This window comes from Monodelphis domestica, chromosome 1, assembly GCF_027887165.1.
Source record: "Monodelphis domestica isolate mMonDom1 chromosome 1, mMonDom1.pri, whole genome shotgun sequence".
In the NCBI taxonomy this organism is placed as follows: Eukaryota; Metazoa; Chordata; class Mammalia; order Didelphimorphia; family Didelphidae; genus Monodelphis; species Monodelphis domestica.
In genome coordinates this window covers 8525228-8546200 of record NC_077227.1, presented here as the reverse complement: position 1 = coordinate 8546200, position 20973 = coordinate 8525228, and the positions used below count along the sequence as shown (strand labels likewise).

The 20973-nt window shown below is 47.4% G+C and overlaps 1 protein-coding gene across 2 annotated transcripts in view; it reads right to left on the bottom strand.

Annotated features, from left to right (window-relative positions):
- The window catches only part of ADAM12 (ADAM metallopeptidase domain 12), a 354303-nt gene that overhangs the window by 121322 nt on the left and 212008 nt on the right, over window positions 1-20973 (bottom strand). For both annotated transcript variants that reach the window (XM_007478237.2, XM_007478236.2), the window contains exon 5: window positions 10311-10387. In XM_007478237.2, coding sequence (XP_007478299.2) covers window positions 10311-10387 — 77 coding nt within the window. The remainder of the gene's footprint in view (window positions 1-10310; window positions 10388-20973) is intronic.

Below are 20973 nucleotides of genomic sequence, written 5' to 3'. Positions count from 1 at the left end.
GAACTTAATTAGATTTCAATCTGGTGTGGGGATGTAAGCCCAGGTAGGATTAGGAGGGGAGAGACTCACTCAAATACTTTTGTCTTTGTTCTTCATATGTGTGTGTGTGTGTGTATATGAGAGAGAGGGGGGAGAAGAGAAAGAGAGACAGACAGAGACAGAGAGAGAGGGAGAGAGAGGGAAAGAGAGAGGGAGAGGGAGAAAGGGAAAGAGGAGAGAGGGAGATAAAGGGAGAGAGGGAGAGGAGAGGGGGAGAGAGAGAGGAGGAGGATGGAGAGGGAGAGAGAGAGGGAGAAAGAGAGAGAGAGGAAGAGAGAGAGGGAGAAAGGGAGAGAAGGAGAGGGGGAGAGAGAGGAGGGGGGAGGATGGAGAGGGAGAGAGAGGGAGAAAGAGAGAGAGGGAGAGGGAGAAAGGGAAAGAGGAGAGACAGGGGGAAGAGAGAGAGAGAGAGAGAGAGAGAGAGAGAGAGAGAGAGGTGAGAGAGGAGGGCAAGGGAGAAAAAGGAGAGAGAGAGCAAGGGAGGAGAGAGAGGGAGGAAAGAGAAAGAGAAAGAGAAAGAGAGAGAATTTGGTAGAATGTGAGCTCCTTGAGGGCAGACTCTCTTTGACCTTTTTATTATGCCTAGTGGTATTATGCCAAATGCGTTTAGACTGCCTGATGGCCAGAATGGATCCCAGCACTGGAGGTTTGGAGGTTTGGGGTGAGAGGGGCTGGTGCACTTGAGGAGAGGAATCGAGACCCAAGACTACACATACCCATGCAGGCCTCTTGCTCATACTGGATGCTTAAGAAATATTTGTTAATAAATGAATAAAATCATTTCATTTAAAAATTTAACAACAAATCGAATGTAAAACCCAGCTTTCCAATGGAACGGGATGGGCAAACATTCTTAGCTGGTCGTGCCAACTTTTCAAAGAAAGGATCAGGTTTCACTGTGTTCCTCTGAGTAGGTCACTGGCTCTGGGTCGGGTCTCCTTGTTCTTCAGGCCAGTTAGCCAGCCCCGGTGCACAGATATGGCCTGTGGACGCCCAGTCTTGGCTAGATTGTTCCCATTACTGTTATTTTGGGTACCACGGCCGTGCCTACAGGCTATTGGCTCCTGAATCTTGACTACCTGGAGTGGGATAATGAATAGAAAATATGGCTCATTCTGATGAATGCTTAATGTCTTATTAATTTCACTTTTCGATGACATTTTGGGAAGGGGGTGTCTTGAGGTGCTGACGCCAATCAGAGCAAATGGGAACTGGAGCTGGTTTCTAAGAGCTTCAATATTACGTACTAGTGGGGGACAGTTGGCGAAAGGCAGATTTTTATCTTTCAAGGTTTTGTGACTTAAAATGGTACAAACAAAATGAATACATTCATAATCCCTTCTGTAAGCTTTACAAATGTGCCTGGGATGTTTTCCAGTGAGGAATGCTTATAAAATGCTTATAGTAATCTCTCTGTAAGTATTGTTGTTGATAATAAATGCCTATGAAGCATTTACCATGTGCAAGGGGCTCATGAGTCCATAGGATCAAAGATTTAGAGTTGGGCAAGACCCTACAGATCATCAAGTCCAACTCTTTACAAATGGGGAAACCGAGGCCTACAGAAATGAAACCAAAACCACCAAGGTAGTAATGGCAGAGCTGACTCGAACTTGGATCCTCTGATTCTTTATCTGATGCTTCCACTGGGAAATGCTGCCTCAGTAAGGCATTATAGACCCTTGCGATGTCCAAGAGGAGTCTTGTAGGTCATCTACTCAATAGAACAGTAAACTTTTCAGAAACATACAGGACACCATGGGATGGACATTATCCCTTGCCATGTCTCCAGTGTCTTCCATCTTGGTCACCCTCAGGGTTGCCTCTCTCACTGTCCCTTTCTTCACTCTTCCCCCAACCCAAGTAAGCCTAGATCTCTTCTAGGCAGGAAGACCCCTGGCACTTCCCATTGCTTGGATAATCTGGGAGTTACCAACTATAATCCCTCTGGAGAGATGGGAAACCACTAGGCCTTACCATCCCTTTGGCCACTGTCCTCAGGGCTTTCAGGCCCTGGCATGAACCTGAAGGCTGTACCCTTGAGATGTCCATCTTTCAATTGGCCTTGGAAGCGAATTGTCTCCCTGAGCCATGTTCCCCAAGCAAGAGTGACTTTCTAAGAGCAGGGCTGTCTGCTCTCTCTGCCTAGCACTCAGGAATCCCTCCCCAAGTCGGGTTTATTCAATCCGTTACTCACTGATCTCCTTTGGAAATCCTATTGCTTGCTTATCCATCTCCCTTGTCAAACCTAGTTCCCCCCAAGACTCGATTTCCCAGAAGCTCGGTGATGAGGGCAGAGGACAGGAGGATGCCACCTCCTTGGGTTAGCCACATGACTCCCCTTAATGCCATTGATGAGGACATTGGGTCTCTGGCTGCCGTGCACAATCTACCAGGGGAGATAAGGCAGCCAAATGGGAAAAGCAAAAAAGAAAACATTAACAGAGGTAAACAACAGGGTGAGGCAGCTTGCAGGAGAACTGCAGGAAGAAGTGATTAATTACTGAGCAGCAGAAAAGATGGGGGAGTGCCAGGCACCTCGCTCTGGGGACCAATGAGGGAGCCAGTGTTTGCTGTGGGGAAGAGGAGGAGGAGGAGGAGGAGAGAGGACTGGGAAGGGCACAGGAGCTGAGGTTGGGAAGGGCCATCCATGTCAGGCTAAAAGTCTTGGGGAGACCTTTAAAGTTCTTGAGCTGCGGAGAGAGAACTGAGGCTGTGCAAAAAGGTATTTTTAAAGTCATTTTAGGAAGAATAACTATAAGATGTACTAGACTGCAGAGAGTAATAAGGTAGGGAGACTCAGGTGGTGTTGTAGGTAGTGGTCTACCTAGATTCATGATGACCAGAGTTCAAATCCTGCCTTAGAGGCTTCCAAATGGTATGATCTTGGGCAGATTACTTAAACTTTCTCAGCCTCAATTTCCTCATCTGTAACTGAGGATTGTAATAGCTTCTACCTTCCAAGGTTCTTAGGAGGATCAAATGAGATATTTAAAGCACTATATGAAAACTGATTGTTATTATGATTGTCTTATTATTATATCTCCATGTGAGGAAATATGGAGTAAAACTGGGATGGTGGGGCAATGTGATACAGGGGGAATAAAACTGGGGCAGGAAGTCTGAGGATCAGGTTCAAATTGCTGCTCTGAGACCTAGGAAAAATTCCTCACCTTCCCAAGCCTCAGTTTCCCCATATGTAAAATGAGAAGATTGTCTCAGATGATCACTAAAACCTTTTCCAGACTGAAATTGTATGATATTAGTGGGGATGGGAAGAGAGGATGGATGGAGTCATTATCAAAAGAAACACTTATTCACACCAATAAAGCCAGACCTGAACAATTAGAAAAAAATCATTGCTTGTGGATAGGCTGAGCCAACCCAGTGAAAATGGCAATCCTACCTAAATTAACATACCCATCAAACTACGCAAAACTTATTTCATAGAACTAGAAAAGATAACAACAAAGTTCATCTGGAAGAACAAAAGGCCAAGAATATCAAGGAAATTACTGGAAGAAATATGAAGGAAGGAGGCCTGACTGCACCAGATCTCAAACTATATTATAAAACAACAATCATCAAACCAATCTGGTACTGGCTAAGAAAGAGAGCGGTGGATCAATGGAACCGATTAGGTAATCAACACATGGCTGTTAATGTCCATAGCAACTTGGTGTTTGATGAACCTAAAGATCTTAGCTTTGTTTGACAAAACCTGCTGGGAAGACTGGAAAGCACTATGACAGAGATTAGGCAGGGACCAACAGCTCACACCATATACCAGAATTAAGTCAAAATAGATCCTTGATCCAGAACTAAAGGGTGACATCAGAAACAAATTAGGGAGCCTAGGAAAGTTTACCTGTCAGACTTACCGACAAGGAAGGAATTTCTGACCAAACAAGACATAGAGAACATGACAAAATATGAAATAGATGATTTTGATGACGTTAAATTTTAAAAGTTTTGCATAAATAAAACCAATGCAACTAAGATTAGAAGGGAAACACCAAATTTGGGGGAAAATCTTATAGCAAGTATCTCCAACAAAAGCCTCATTTCTGAAATAGAGAGAGAATTCAATTAAAAAATATAAGAATGCAAAACATTCTCCAATTGAAAAATGGTCAAAGGATATGAAGAGGCAGTTCTCAGAGGAGGAAATTAAAACTATCTATAGACATCTGAAAAAATGTTCCAAATCACTATTGATTAGAGAAATGCAAATTAAAACCGCTCTGAAACACCACCTCACAATTCCCAGATTGGCTAACATGACCGAAAAAGAAAATGGTAACTGTTGGAGGAGATGTGGGGAAATTGAGACACGAATACACTGTTGATGGAGCTGTGAACTGATACAACCATTCTGGGCAGCAATATGGAACCAGGCTCAAAGGGTCACAAAACAATGCCTACTCTTTGACCCAGCAATACCCCTACCGAGTCTGTCTCCCAAAGAGATCAGAGAAAAGGGGACACAGACTACACGTCCCAAAATATTTTAGCAGCTCTTTTTGTAGTGATGAAAAATTGGAAACTGAGGGGTTGTCCATCACTTGGAGAACGCATGAACAAGTTGCAGAATATGCTGGTAATGGAATATTATTGCACCATAAGGAAAGATGAACAGGATGAATTCAGAAAAGCCTCGAAAGACTTATATGAATGGATGCAAAGTGAAGTGAGTAGAACCAAGAGAGCATTGTATACAGGAACAGAATTTTATTTGATGACCAACTGTGAAGGACTAAGCAGTATCAGCAAATATGTCTCCAAGATAACCACAACCAAGACTCCACAGCCAAAGAAGGAACTGTTGGAGTCTGAGGCAGATCAACGCCCACCATCTTGCTCTCTATATCCTTCATGGGAACTCTGTTGTATGTGTGACATGTATCTTCTATCAGGACATGAGCAATATGTATAAAATAACTCCTGTCCTCAGGGAGTTTCCATTTCAGTGGGGGGGTCCATATGTAAATACCTGGGTACCTAGAAGATCACTATAGAGTAGATCTAAATAATCTCAGGGGAAGGTACTAGCAACTGGGGGAAGAAGGGGATAGGAAAAGGTTTTCTGCAAGACATGGGATTACAACTGACTCAAAAAAGACAAGAGAAAGAAACTTAGAGATTTCGCCTGGAGAAAGAGCATTCCAGGCACTGAGGAATGCCAGTGCTCTTTCCCAGACAGGCTTAAGAAATGCTTGCTGAATTGGGGGTGGGGGGTGGGCAGGTGTTTCAAACTTGAGTTACCAGGAGGAGAATAACAAAGACAGTCATTGAAGATTCACCTCCGGGCTAATTCTATCTGATGTCCTGGATGGTTTGGGTACCCCCTGGCATCCAGGTCTACTTGAGAAACTCCCTCCCCCAACAGTTGGTATGGCATTGATCCATGGATCCTAGTCATAAATTCTTGTTTCTTTCCCTCCATTTGTAAACCAAAAGGTGAGCTGGGAATCCACTTGGGAGGAGGAGAAGGATAAGATTAATGGTGGTAAAATTGGAGCTTAGCCATTTTAAGAGGAAAACAATTTTAGACTCTTCGAAGAGAAAGAAGAGCATGTAATCAAAAGGCAGGCCAAGTGGTAGAGTTGAAGGAAATCCTGGCCTTGAAGTTCTTGCCTTGACCCTTAAAAACTCATTGGGTAAGGAGCAGCTGAGTGGCTCAGTGGATGGAGAGCCAGGCCTAGAGATGGGAGGTCCTGGGTTCAAATCTGGCCTCAGACACTTCCTAGCTGTGTGATCCTGAGCAAGTCACTTAACCCCCATGGCCTAGCCCATACCACTCTTCTGCCTTGGAACGAATACCTAGTATTGATTCCAAGATGGAAGGTAAGGGTTAAAAAAAACTCATTGGGTGATCTGAGCCAAGCCCTCATCCCCTCTAGGCCTTGGTCTCCTCAACCATGACATGAGAGTGCCTGGACCATTATAGGATTATCTATTAGTCTTTCTCGGAACACTGGGGTGCTCTTGAGAAGGTGGGATCTTCCCTTTGTTCTTGCCAAGATAATGAGTCTGTGGTTCAGTCGTATTTGCCGAGAGCCCATCGTGTGCAAAGCCTCATCTGGGAAATGGGGAAAATCATGGAGAATGATTGTTTGGAGGTTCCTTTCGCTTTGGCTTGGGGAACTCTCATGGTAGAACTGCATCCACTGCTGAGGACTGGCATGGCGAGACCACGAGCTCATCAGGGGATGCGCCGCGGCTGAGTCACAGAAGCCTCCGAGGCAGCAGAGCCAAACCTGCAGATGGCTGCAAGGAGCGGGGAGAGGCGGTGGGTGCTTGGAAGAAGTCTGGGCTAGGTTGGGAAAGGGGTGAAGGAGAGCCTTGGAGGGGCAGGAATTCTGAGCGTTGGGCCCAGATCCATGAGGTTGAAAGGAAGGCCTTCAGCATCAACCAACCAACATTCATTAAGCACCTACTATGTGCCAGACACCATTTTAGCTGTTTGGGGTATGAAGACAAAAGTTGAGTCTTGAGGGGAAGCCGGAGATTCGGAGAGGCAGAAGTGAGGAGAGCATCCAGGCACTGGGAAGAGCCCATCAGGATGGCAGGTGGAGAGCCTCATGAGAGGCTCCATCCATCTGGACCGGCGTTAGAGAGGGAGGCAGGCAGGCCAGTGTGGGGAGTGCTTTAAGCTTCTGAGCAAGGGCCGAGCATGCTGGGTGGATCCCTTGTGGAAGACGTATGGGAGAATGAGAGGATCACCCAGACCGCGCCAGAAGGTACCTGAGAGGACATCGAGGCTAAGACCCATCTTTCATAGCAGAGAACGATGTCTAGAGACGTTCATTCCTTAGCCAAGGCGTCTGGGTAGCCAGTGTCAGGGAAGGGGTGGGACCCGGGTCCTCTGATTGCACGCTCTGGGCTCTCTCTGTACTATGCTTTAAGCAGCACACAGCAAAACTGGACCACAATGGGCATCCCTGAGATGCTGAGAGAATCTCCCTCTCTGATACCCCCCAGAAGCCTGCAACGAATATCGAAGGTCTGCAAAATGCTTTCCTTTCCATAACCCTGTGAAGGGATCAGAGCCAACATCTTGTACGATGGGGGCTAGAGGGGGATCTTGACTCGTCATTTCATTGGTAGAGGGATCACATTGTCTCCATTTTACAGCTGGGGAAACCGAGGCACCAAGGGCTCTGGATCTTAGCCAGGGCTACATAGCTAGTAAGTGCTAGACCCAGGATCTGAAGCCACGTCTCCTGGCTTGGTGCTATTGACTACAGTAAGCTTCCAAAAGGCAAATCATGGATAAATGAAAAAATATCTTCAGAGCTGCTAGCAATATTCAGAGGAGAAGCAACAATAAATAATAAGAGTGAGCATTTATATAGCACTTTACATATTTGGTTTTGCTTGCTTACACACACACACACACACACACACACACACACACACACACACACACACACACGCTCTGTCCTCCATTCCTCCAAGACAAGAAAAGGCAATGTGCTTCCTTTAGTTTCCCAAATCTGGCATCATCTTGGGGATCATTCATCACTCTCCTGTGTTGCAAACAAGGCAGGCCACAGGTCAAAAGCTCCAGCAAATTTTCAAAGCAGTTTCTACGATTATCCATTTCCTCCCTGGGCTGTAATCAGGTCTGAGTTTGGGGAAAATGAAATAGAAAATGCCAATATTTGTGCTCAAGTGATTTTGCTAAATCCAAGCACAATCTTCTCTGTATTTACTCCCTTTTGTTTATTCACTCAGTCCTCCTCCCCTTGCCTTGTCGTCTCAAGGACACAGTAAGTACCTTCACAGCGGAGGCAGAGCCTCAGCTCGATCTCAGAGGGCCTGAACAAACACTTGGAGTTTTGGAGAAAGAAAGGCTCCGGGAAATGAGGGAGGGCTGAGGGGATGGGGCTGGGGGGCTGGGAGGATGGGTACCAGAGGTTGCCCGGCGACGAGCAGCCATCGATCCACTGCATAGATCCTGCAGGGCATGCAGAAGGGACTGGAGATGATGGGAGCAAGCCACCTGGCTGACAGAAGGATGTTGGAGAGGGGGCTTGTGGTCATGTGTGGGCTAGCCTGGGGAGCTGCCGAGCCCCCCCCCCCCAAGTCAGCAATTCTGACATTAGTGGACACTGTCTGCCTTTGGAGAGGAGACACTTCGGTTCCTTTCAGCTTTGGAATCTTCAATCGGCATTACCAGGTGCCTCATCCAGTGAGGGCGAGTGAGCCTCATCTGCCGAAAAGACTCCCCTTCCCTTATTCCTGCCTCCTAATTTGTGGATATGTGGGGATTCCCTCTTCCACTTTCTATCTCCTAGTCACAGCCAAAGATCCTGGAGGAGAAGCAGAAGGGTTAGAAGGAGGCTGGAGAGAGATGCTTCCTAGACCTCATTATTTGTATTAGGCAGCTCTAGGTGACTTAGCAGACAGAGCCTGGAACTGAAGACCCAAGTTCAAATCTGTCTGTGTGACCCTAGGCAAGTCACTTAAACCCAATCTCAGTTCCCTGAACTATAAAATGGGGATAATATCCATCTTCCAGGGTTTTTGTGAGGATCAAATCAGATAATCTTTGTAAAGCACTTAGCACAGTATTTGGCATATAGTAGGTACTTAATAAATGTATGTTTTTTTCCTTCCTTCCTTCCTTCCTTCCTTCCTTCCTTCCTTCCTTCCTTCCTTCCTTCCTTCCTTCCTTCCTTCATTCCCTTCCTTCCTTCCTCCCTCCCTCCCTCCCTTCCTCCCTCCCTCCCTCCCTCCCTCCCTCCCTCCCTTCCTTCCTTCCTTCCTTCCTTCCTTCCTTCCTTCCTTCCTTCCTTCCTTCCTTCCTTCCTTCCTTCCTTCCTTCCTTCCTTCCTTCCTTCCTTCCTTCCTTCCCTCCCTCCTTCCTTCCCTGCCTCCCTCCCTCCTTTACTTAAATAGTCCAAGGCTGACTGCATACTCTACATACACATAGGAAGCTGACATAGGAGACAGAAAAATATGAATTTAAATCCTAATCTGTAGCTCTGGGCTGTAGTTGAATCATTCATTCTCCCATGACCCCAAGTGCCCGAGAGACTACTGTTAGAGAAATATTACACAACTACAGAACAGAGTCTCCACACTGAGAGTTCTCCCCCCCCCCACGCTCCCCCCGAGAGGACCTGTGGTTTGGTCCGTCCAGGGTAGGGCCTTGATGGGGACTCTTGGCCTCCTGTGGCCAGCCTTGGGCTAGAGAAGGAGTGCTCCAAATGGGGGCCTCCACAGGCCCTGAGGGTCCTTTTTTCTTCTATTCAGGTTAAAGGGAGGTTCTGGCCTCATCATGGCAGTCAGTGCAGAGAAGGTCCCTGCCGGTGGCTCTGTAAGGGACTCCCATTGGAAAGCTTCCCTCCAGGTGGGCACCTGAACAAGGGGTGGGACGAGGCCACCAGGACCCCCTGGTCTGAGCCCGCAGAAGCCGCCCAGGCCAGGAGGGGATCTCCTGTGGAGCCCGCAGGCCCTGGAGAATTAGAACCGAGCGGGGAGAAGCGCTTGGGCGAGATCTCCTTCTCCCGGGCGTCCCTTTCTCCCCTGGATCTCTCCTGGGAAGGCTGCCCATCCGGCTGGCCAGGCTGCCTTCCTCAGCCTGAAGAATTCAACGGAGTGCCAGAAGTGAGCCGAGAGGCAGACCCAGTGGGTCTTGGCTGCTCACTCTGGAGCTAAAGGAGCCTCGAGTCTGAAAGGCTGAGGCCGCAGGAGAGCCCACCAGGAACCTGGTTTTCCCACGGAGAACATGAGAGCCAATTTACAGCCAATTATGGGGATCTGGAAGAGTTCTGTGAGTAAACACCAGGCCAGGCTGTGCGGCTTCGGGAGGCAATTATTGTTTCTTGAACTCAGGCCACAGCCCGTTAGCACGAAGGGCTTCGGTCTGAGCCTTCCTAAACTCGGCTCAAGAGGGCCTGGGCCCACTCACTGCTGTCCTTACGGAATGATTGGGGCCCTCGGGGTGTTCACGGGAGCCGTCAGGACTTTCTGCATGGAGACGTGGCAAGTTTTCAGGCTGTGCTGATGAAGTGGCCCCCAGCTCCTGGGGGGCCGGAATGAACACAGGGAACCCGGGGACCACACCAAACCCTGGGGACCGCAAGGACATGGACAGCCCTTCAGACAGACGGTCATCCCCGGGGGGGGGGCAGCTGGGCTGCCACCTCCCAGGGGGAGCAGGCAGCGCCTCGGCCACGATCAGGGACCTGCCACGTAATGGCAGAGGTGGGTAGAACTGAGAAGAGTCCGAAACTGCCATGCTGGGTCGGAGAACTTACCGGAGTCCAGAGCACGTGCTGAGACTGACCGTCCAATCAGGGTGTCCTTGTACATGTCCATGGTAGTAACAGTGACCCTAAGGAGAGAGACAGAGGGTGAGAGTGATTGAGGGAGCGGGGGATGAGGACAGGAGAGGAGACAGAGGGGGTGGAAGAGAGAGAAAGAAGGGGGTGAGAGAGATAAGAGCAGGCAGGGAGAGAGAGACAGCGACAGAGACAGAGACAGAGAGAGACACAGAGACACAGAGAGAGACAGAGTAAGACAGACAGAGACGGAGAGAGAGACAGAGAGAGACAGAGAGGGAGAGAGAGAGGGAGGGAGACAGAGACAGAGACAGAGAGAGACAGAGACAGAGTAAGACAGACAGACAGAGATGGAGAGAGAGAGAGACAGAGAGAGAGAAGGAGAGACACACACAGAGACAGAGACAGAGACAGAGAGAAAGAGAGAGAAAGAGAAAGAGAGACAGAGGGTGAGAGTGATTGAGGGAGCGGGGGATGAGGACAGGAGAGGAGACAGAGGGGGTGGAAGAGAGAGAAAGAAGGGGGTGAGAGAGATAAGAGCAGGCAGGGAGAGAGAGACAGCGACAGAGACAGAGACAGAGAGAGACAGAGAGAGACACAGAGACACAGAGAGAGACAGAGTAAGACAGACAGACAGACAGAGATGGAGAGAGAGAGAGAGACAGAGAGAGACAGAGAGACACAGAGAGAGACAGAGTAAGACAGACAGAGATGGAGGGAGAGAGAGAGACAGAGAGGGAGAGAGAGAGGGAGGGAGACAGAGACAGAGACAGAGAGAGACAGAGACAGAGTAAGACAGACAGACAGACAGAGATGGAGAGAGAGAGAGACAGAGAAAGAGAAGGAGAGAGAGACACACACAGAGACAGAGACAGAGTAAGACAGACAGAGATGGAGAGAGAGAGAGAGAGACAGAGAGGCACAGAGAGAGACAGAGTAAGACAGACAGAGGTGGAGGGAGAGAGAGAGACAGAGAGGGAGAGAGAGAGGGAGGGAGACAGAGACAGAGACAGAGAGAGACAGAGACAGAGTAAGACAGACAGACAGACAGACAGAGATGGAGAGAGAGAGAGACAGAGAAAGAGAAGGAGAGAGAGACACACACAGAGACAGAGACAGAGACAGAGAGAAAGAGAGAAAGAGAAAGAGAGACAGAGAGAAAGAGAGAGAGAGAGAGGGAGGGAGGGAGAGAGCAAGAGAGACAGACAGAGAGAGAAAGAGAGAGAGACAGAGAGACAGAGAGAGAGAGATGGAGAGACAGAGAGACATAGAGAGAAAGAGAGACAGAGAGACAGAAAGACAGAGAGAGAGATAGAGAGAGGGGAGAAAGAACTCTACACAATCCAGTTTTGGAAAGGAACTCAAGGCTTGACTCTGAGCACATGAAACCCCAGAACAGAGCAGCCCCTCATTGTTCTGCAGTCACTCCAAAGGAAGCAGCCTCACAATTTGCACCGATTGAAGAGCTCATTATCCAGGGGATGACAGGCTTTCAGAATCGGTTGCCAGTGGCTCATCAGAACCAGGTCTTAGACTTAGACTGGGGACAGGCAATGACCTGGACTCAGCACTAAATAGGTAGAATTAGCTGAGCTGGATTACTTCAGTGAAATTGCAAAAGCTTTTGATATTTCCAAAATGCTCCCTCACATCAGCAAAGACCTGCAGAAAGAGAGCTGTGGGGAAAGCTTGGTAGTTCAGTGGATTGAGAGGCAGGCCTAGAGACAGGAGGTCCTGAGTTCAAATCTGGCCTTAGACACTTCCTAGCTGTGTGACCCTGGGCAAGTCACTTGACCCCCATTGCCTAGCCCTGACCACTCTTCTGCCATGGAACCAATACACAGTGTTGATTCCAAGATGGAAGGTAAGGGGTTAAAAAGAAAAAGAAAGAAAGAGAGCTGTGTTTGGAGTCAAAGGTCCTGGGTTCAAATCTTGACTTACTAACTGATTGACCTTGGGTTAAGTCATTTACATGTCTGGTTACAGATTCCTTATCTGTTAGAGCAGAGTGCTGGACTCAATCAGGACCTCTTCCTATAAGATTATCATCTCCAAGACCAGCTCCCCAATACAAGATCTTGGGGGCCAGCACTATATTTACATGCCTATCTGTGAAGAGGTAGAAAGAGCTGTTCTATAAGCCAGGAAGTCCTGAGTTCAAATCCTGCCCCTGCTACTGATCACATGACCCTGGACAAATGCCTTAGCTTCTGGGGGCTTGAGGAAACTCTCTAAGCAACAAGCTGCAGAAAAGGGTCCAACTTGCCTTGGTTAGTGAGTTCCCAATTCCAGGTCCAACACTCGATCTATTGTTACATCTAGTAGTCTTAAGGGTTACAGATCAAGCCCCAATTTGGGGCTTCTGACAAAAGGAGGGATAGACAATCAACCAATTAATTATCATGTATTTATTAAGTACTTGCCAAGAGGCCAGAGCCTAGAACTCTGGGCTGGGATGACAAAGTGAGGAGCCTCAGACCTTGAGGAGCTTCCCTTATTTCGATGGGGTCAAGATGTGAACACTCTGAGGTACATAAAGCTAAATGGATATTATTGACCTATGTGTAAAGATGAATAAAAGGAACTTGGAGAATTTGGGAAGACTTGGGTAAACTGAAATGGAACCAGAAGAAATCTACATGGTGACATCATAGAAATGAGGTTGGTAACACTAGGGGCCGGTGGGCCCCGGAGGACTTCTAGAAAGGGTAGAGAGCGGTCTTCCAGAAGGAAGGTGAGAAGTTAGACCCAGGTGTGGCCAAGGGAGCTGTTGGGTGGCATTTAACTGTATTTGTTTGTCAGGAGGGAGGTTTGGTGATGGGGAGCAGGTAGAGAAGACACTGGAAAGTTGTAGCAATCTGGAAAGAATGTTTTAAAAAAAGAAGAGCATAGGCTCACAAAAGCAGAATTGGAAGAGACCTCAGAAGCCTTTAGGGATGATCCTTTTACTTCTGGGGAGGAAACTAAGGCCCAGGGAGGTAAAGTGATTTTCTCTAGCTCACACAGCTGGTGTAGGAGGTAGAATTTGAACTCAAGTCTAGAGCTTATGGAGAAGTGAAGTTAGTCTGCTTAATTGTCCAATACAGGAGTTGAATAGAAGAAAAGTAAAATGGGAGGATCTTCTCCAGGAAGACAAAACTTTGGTGAGTTAGCTGACCCACAGGATTCCTTCAATAATTGAGCAGCAAAGAGAGACCACAGCAGAGATTGTGGCTCAGGACAGAGTGATCTGGGTCTGGAATCAAGGTTAATTGTCCTGTTGAATATGGGCTCTCTTGCACATTCCTAATGAAGGGACTGACTGCAGAGAGATGGTCCCATAGTCTTGGCATGTCTTCTTCTTCCCTCCCATCTGCCATGAATGGCACTTCAGAGAAGGGCTGCTCACTTAGCAGGGGAGAGGAAGGCTATCACTCATGTTCCCACTGACAGGCATCTCAGCTGCTTTAAAAAATTATTACTACTTGGCTCAGTCACATCTTGCTGCATTAATTAACCTTTTCAGCATCAGACGAGACGGGCTTTTTAATACTGCAGCCTCAAAACATTGACTTCTAAAGACTTCCCTGATTTTGTGAGGCTGAGAGAGAGGGAGAGGGAGAAAACTGTGGGAAGCAGAGACCCTGAGAAGGCAGGGGCAAGGGTGAAAGATTGACTTGTCAGAATAGGGAGAAAGAAACCCAGGAATTTAGTGAGAGTCCATGGAAAGAATGTTTGCTCAGACTACTTGCAATCTTTCCTTCCTTCCTTCCTTCCTTCCTTCCTTCCTTCCTTCCTTCCTTCCTTCCTTCCTTCCTTCCTTCCTTCCTTCCTTCCTTCCTTCCTTCCTTCCTTCCTTCCTTCCTTCCTTCCTTCCTTCCTTCCTTCCTTCCATCCCTTTCTTAAATAGCCCAAGTCTGACTGCATACTACACACACACACACACACACACACACACAGTAAGTTGGCATAAAAGTCAATAATCCAAGAGGAAACAGTCTGTGTCTAATCTCCAGCATGGCACACGATGGGGACTCCATGTTTGGGGAAGGGGCCCATTGAGGGGCACACGACTGTCAGAGGTTTCTGACTGGGTCAGAGGGAGAATCTCTCTCCAAAATTCGCTGGCTTAATGGCCTGGGTGCGAGGCCACTGGTCTCCAACACATCTCTGAAGGGCCTTGAGATGGAGCATTTGATGGGCTCCATTTCTCTTTCTCCCTGAAGTGGTCACATTTCCTGGGACCATTAGTGCTCCAGCATGAGAAGTGGGACCCCAGGGGGCTCTCTGGCCTTTAATGCCAGACAAGGGACTGAGGCAGGCTGGAGGGTGGCCAGAGGCCTTTACTGAGCAGTGTAAGCAGAGGGGATGACCGACCCAATGCTGCTCCTGGGATCAGTATAACATCGACCCTCCTAGACCCCAGCCAAGTCCCTGCCATCCACATTTCCTGCCAAAGAGAGAAGGAAGCCCCTGAAGGGCAGCTTACAGTAGGGGGAAATCCATGTCCAGCCCAGCATCTGCAGAACTTCATCCTGAATGTCACTACGGAGCTGAAGTGTGACTCAGCCTCTAGAGGGAAGCAGCAAAGAGCCGCTCGGACATGGCGGACTTGGCTTCGTGCGCCTCCAGGGCTTTCCTGCTGAACATCGGGCCGTGCAGGCCACACGTTTTCTGATGCTGACAGGCAGACGGCAGCGAGGGCCAGGGGGAAGCCAGGGCTGTGCTATTCCCATCAGAAGTCCATGGCTAGCAGCCTCTTCCCTGCTGAAGAACCGGACAGAGTCTGGTCTGGGCCACGTTGAGTGTGAGAGGCCGGCAGACACCCAGAAGCCAATGCGAAGGACTCGAAAGGTCCACCAAGCAGCTGGTGACGTGGACCATGAAGGAGGGACCAGATGTGGCCATATCGATGTGAGATGAGTTTTGCAGCAATTCACATTCACAGCCGACTCATGGCAAACGTGATGCTAGAATGGATGGCATCATTGATTAACTGATGAGACTCGGCTCCAGTGTAGGAGCCCTTTCCAGGCCCCCCAGCCCAGGCTACACACGCCCCTGCTGTCTCGAGGGGCCTCAGCTCCCCTCTGCTTTGGATATGTCGGTACACAAGAAGAGGAGGCATGTGGCCGATCCAGCCGTCCCCCAACCCGGAGACTTCCACTTTGGTCGTTGGGCTTCTTGGAATCGGGCCTGGCACACAGCTGTTGCTTAATAAGTACTTCTCGATGAACTCCTGAATCCTCTGACCTCGCCAGTCATCCCGGCCAGTCAGTACCCGGCAGGATGTGAGAAGGGGGCCTCCAGCCTCCGCGGGAGGATTTCTAAAGGAGAGCTCACTGCTCGTCCATTCCTCTTGAACGTGTTTTAGGAAGGTTGGTTTTTTTTTTTGGCTCGCATTAGTTTGTTTTACATTAAACCCAAGCTCGCCTTTTTTAAGTCTTCTATTCATGGCTCCTAGGTTTGCTCTCTGAGACCAAGCTGACCTTTTCTAAAGGCCGGCCCTCCGACTACTTATACAAACCCATAATAAATAAGAGTCCCTCCTTAAACTTCTTTTTTGTCCTCAAACCTCCCCAATAACCCTTTGATGGGTCCTCCTGGGACACAGATGTCCTTTGGACACTCTCCAACTTATCAAGATGGCTTCAAGCTGTGGGGCCCACACAGTCCTCCAGGTCAGAGGGCACTGGGCCTTGGTCTTGTTCCTGGAAGCTCTGCCCAAGCTTACACACCTCACTGAGGACTCACATCGAGGGCTCTTTTCAGACAAATGGCCGGCTGACCATTCTTCCACCATCAAATGAGATAATATCTGTAAAACATCATGCCTGGCACACAGTCGGTGCTCTATAAGTGCTCATTCCTTTTCCCTTCCTTCATGGCCCTTCCCATTTGGTTTTCATCAAACTCATCCACACCTTCTGCTTCTGGGGAGGGGGAGAGCCAATCAGCGCTCCACACTCTCAGGATACCTTCTCCACATGAAAGATGTGCCACCAACTCTTCAGCCCTACCCTGTCTGCTTGTGGCCAATGGAACAGTTTGGGTCACATTTCCCATCAGAGGAAAACATGGTATTGCCTGAAAACGGCTCTTTTTGATGGCCGTCCTTTGTTTAATTCATGAAAATCCATTTTGTGCTGATTCTAGAGGACACCGAGGTTAGCCAGTCATTTCTGACTGTCTTCAGCCCCCTCACCCACCCCAAACACATCTGTCGGCCTCATTGTAGGGGACCACATGAGGGAATAGAAGAAGTCCTTCTGTGACTTCTGCATCAAGGAAGCCAGCTGTTTGTAGCTGGTGGTTGTTATTTACTGAGCCTGATCTTTTGTTTCTTATCTTTAGAGAAATGAGGCTGCCAGCTCCCAATGACACTCCAAGGAATGGGGACAGCTGTGGAGAGAAGCAAGGACTTCGAGCTGACAGTTTTTCCAACCTTTGGCCAAAACATACTTGGCAGTGCTGGCAGTCTTATTTATCCTGTCCCCGGGCTTTTGTTTTTTACATTTTAAATGATGCCTCTTTAACCCATCTTCCCTTTAAATGAGGAGAAAATTGGGCAAAGGAGGGAAACCGGCAAGCAAAGACGAGAGGGAGCAAACAAGTAACAAACAGCAAAGGATGCAAGAATTGGAAACCATTCGCATGCGCCATATCTGGTCCAAATGCAAGGTGTCTCCTCCTTGGGACATTGGTTATGTGGGGGCACAGATGGCAGCAGGGGTTTTCCACGGATCTGAGGGGGGGTCTTCTAAGGGTCCATAAATTCCTGGGATGGAGGTCTGGAGGAGACTTTAGAGCTCATTGAATTCAACCCCCATCCTTCATTCATCAATCCACAAGTTTTGACTGAATGTCTAGCAGGTGCTGGCCACTAGGCTGGCTTTGGGGTACAGAGAAAAGGAAATTGTTTCTCCCTTCATGATATATAAAAGGGAAGAGGCCCAGAGAGGAGAAAGAACTTAGACAGCTGCTAAGAGTCTGAGGCAGGATTACAAACTAGGAATTTGAACTCCCAATGCAGAATTCTTTCTAAAAATCAGAACTGTCCCAAAGGAGATGGGCTCTCTCTCAAGGTGGTTGTCCCAGTCCAAGGGGGGGGCGGGGCTGGGCCACCACATAGTGGGAATGTGAGAGGGGAGATTTCTTTGGGGTATGGGTTGGATTAGATGGTCACTAAGCTTTTTAGATGACTCTGAGGAAGGTTCTATTATAATTTGATTCTATTTTGGGCTGCTTCTTCCCTTCCCCTTCCCATCTTTCCCTCTCCCCCCAAAATGAATGAGAAAGAGACTAAACTGTGCCTATCTGGCTTGTTGGCATCGTGATTAAAATACTCAGTCAAGAACTATTATGGAGATGGGAGATGGTGTGGTGGAGAGAGGGACCAACCTGAAAGTAAGGATGGTCTTGGGTCAAGTGATACAGACTAGCTGTGTGATCCTGGGTAAGCCACTGATTTCAGTGCTGTGTTGAGCAGGAGTTTCTACCCAGAGAGGCTCCCACACAGTAGAAATCAGAGATCTGCACTTCAAAAAGAGAGTGGGCACACACTACATACAGAGCTCTAAGCAAAGCCCTATGGGGGATCTTAGGTTTCTTTGAGGAGATGCAATAGATATACACATGAACCCAATAATGCCTGGGACTAGTGAGCACTTAAGAAATGCTGACTGATGATTGCCAGCCATACTTTAAGGATACATGATTTCCTTTTCACCCTCTTTCCTCTTATGGCAGATGTTGAGTTGTTGTTTCTGAACAATTCAATCCCTAAGACCCAACTTGATGATTGTCACATACCTTAGCTAGGTTGGTCCTTGAATGACAGACCCAGAGCTGATCATTCATTCTCTTACCTTTCCACCTTGTTAGTGCCTATTAATACTCATAGGATGAGTGACTAGAAAAGTCTCCTAAACTCTCAAGTCTCTGACAGCACTCCCTAGGACTTGTCGGCTTAGTAATCAATCAGGATGAATGGAGTTCCTTCATCCTGATGAATGCACAGACCTTTCCTGCAGCCATACAACAATGACACCTCATGTGTTCATAATTGCTGGTTCCTGTTTAACCAAACCAGATTTCATTACCTTTGAGGGGGAGGGGAGCCCCCATTATTGCACCCTCTCCAGTTTCCTTCATTCCCTTAGTCCCTTGACCATGCTCTCTTCTGCTTCCCTCTTCATTGTCTTCAATCCCACCCCCATTACAAACACATGTATTACAAAGTCTCTGTGAAGATTGGATTTAGCTATCTCCTGATTATAACAATGAAGATACTTAGCTCTTCCTTTATAGTAAAGCTAAAATTGTAAGCTACAATCTATTTTTAGATTTTAACTACAAAAAGGTGTTAACTACAAAAGGTGAATTAATCACAAAAAGGTGTTAAGTAACTAGAAAAGGTGAACTTAACAAAAGAGGTGTTAAGTAACCCAAAAAGATATAATCTAACTAAAGAAGGTGAGAACTAAAGAATGGGCAGTCCTGGAGAAAAGCATCTGCTGTGATTGGTAGACGTGAAAATTTAGAGGAGGTGACACAAGAGAAAAAGGTCTTTAAATAGAGGGAAAAAATACTGAAGAGTCATTCAGATTCAGACATTCAGATGAGTTCAGACAAGAGTCAGTCACCCAGGCTTGAAGTGGAGGATGAGTGGGAGCTGAAGAGAAAACAGACATTTATTCGGAGATTTCAGGCACTGACTCAGAGGAGCGACAGGAAGACCCAACACCCAGACTTCTTTTAGACTGTTACTGTTGGTAAGTGAAAAGATGACTTAGTGACCCTGCCTTTCTGAAGGTGTGAAGCTTTTAGGTAAGGCCCATAGTTCTTGAGACTTTCTTCCCCTGGCTGGGACTTAGAAATTCTAACTGGTATAAGAAGAAACCAGAGTGTTCTCTCTCTCTCTCTCTCTCTCTCTCTCTCTCTCTCTCTCTCTCTCTCTCTCTCTCTCTCTCTCTCTCTCTCTCTCTCTCTCTCTCCCTCCCTCCCTCCCTCCCTCCTTAATATATTCCTTCTATTGTAAATATTGTAAACAAACTACCATAAATTCCATTTACTTTAGTAATTCATTTGGGGATTTGGGGATTTAGAATTAAATCCCCGAAGACCACCTAATTAATATATTTCAGAGTCCAACCACAATTTAAATTTAATACCCATAACACTCCCCTGCCAGCGGTCATCCAAGCTCTGTCCTTCCTTTCACTATCCACTGCTCACTCATGTCTCAATCTCCTGTAGTTTGGGTTTTCCAAACCTGAGGGCAGAAATGACAAAGGCTAAGGAAGGGGATGCTTAGCACACAATTGCCATTAAAATGGCATTTCAGGTAGAGAAGTTGGGATAGACCAACTGTCACCCCAGTGGCATTTTGTCCTTTCTTTCATAGAGTTGTTCCTGTATTAAGTTTCCCTCTTTGGAAGGATGCTACTTCCTTCCCAAGCCCTTCCACTTAGGAAGCTTGGGAACGCTGCCTGGATGTGCTCTCAATCCTGTTTATTCTTTCCATTTCAGACCACTGGATCTTTCTTGGGAATGGTTTTCTTCCTGTCTCCTGGCATTTGCTTAAATCATTAGAATAGGCTGGTCCTGTCTCCTACTTTACTCCCTTTGATGTCCTAAAGAAACATCTGTTTATCAAACTTAGTGTCCACATTCTCCTTGGCCTTTCAATAGCATCTGGAACTGTTGACTTCCAGATACTCTTTTCCCTGTTGACTTCTAAAGCATTGCCTTTTGAGATTTTTCTCCAACCTTTGACCCAATGCCTCTTTTTCTGCCCTTCTGTGCCCTTGACCTTTAAGTGGGGGTGTTTCCCAAGGATTTTTTCTTGATCCTCTCTTCCTGGGCCTTCATGTTGCCTTCCCTCCATCCTTGTCTGTTTTTCTCTTCTTTCATAATTATCTTTCTTTCATACAGGGTAGCCAGGTGACAGTGGATAAAGCACTGAACCTGAAGTCAGAAGACCTGAGTTTAAATCTCATACATATGAACTATATGGCCCTGGGCAAGTCTCTTAACCATATTTGTCTCAGTTTCCTCATCTGTAAAATGAGCAGGAGAAGGAAATGGCCAACCCCTCTAATATTTTTGCTAAGAAAACTCCTAAAGGATGTGAAGAATTGGACATCACTGAAAAATGATGAAATAACAATTCTTTCATTTACCTCCAGGGCTTCAATTATTATCTCTAAGCAAATGATTCTTGCATCTAGATTTCTCCGGTGAGTCTCAGATACAGATTTCCAACTCCCTGTGAGGTAGCTCCATCAACTGTTTTTTCATCATCTACTAAAATGATCATATAATCAAAATGTGATAACATCCATGAAGCGTTTTGCAAATCCTCAAGTGCCCTAAGAATGCCCTTGAAGTAACACTCAGTCAGTGCCCTTCCCTGGACCACAGCAACAGCCAGCTTCTTAAGTGATCTCCTTGCCTCTAGTCTCATCCTTCAGGTAGTTCCCCAAAATCATTTCCCTAAGATACAGGCATTGAGATCATGGCCACACCATTGTGGGGCTCCCCATTGCCAACAGCATAAGATAAAACCTCATGAACCTGGCATTTAAGGCCCTCCTCAATTTCCCTCCAGTGGACTTTTCCAATCATTCCACATCACTCCTCACACACATTTTTTCCT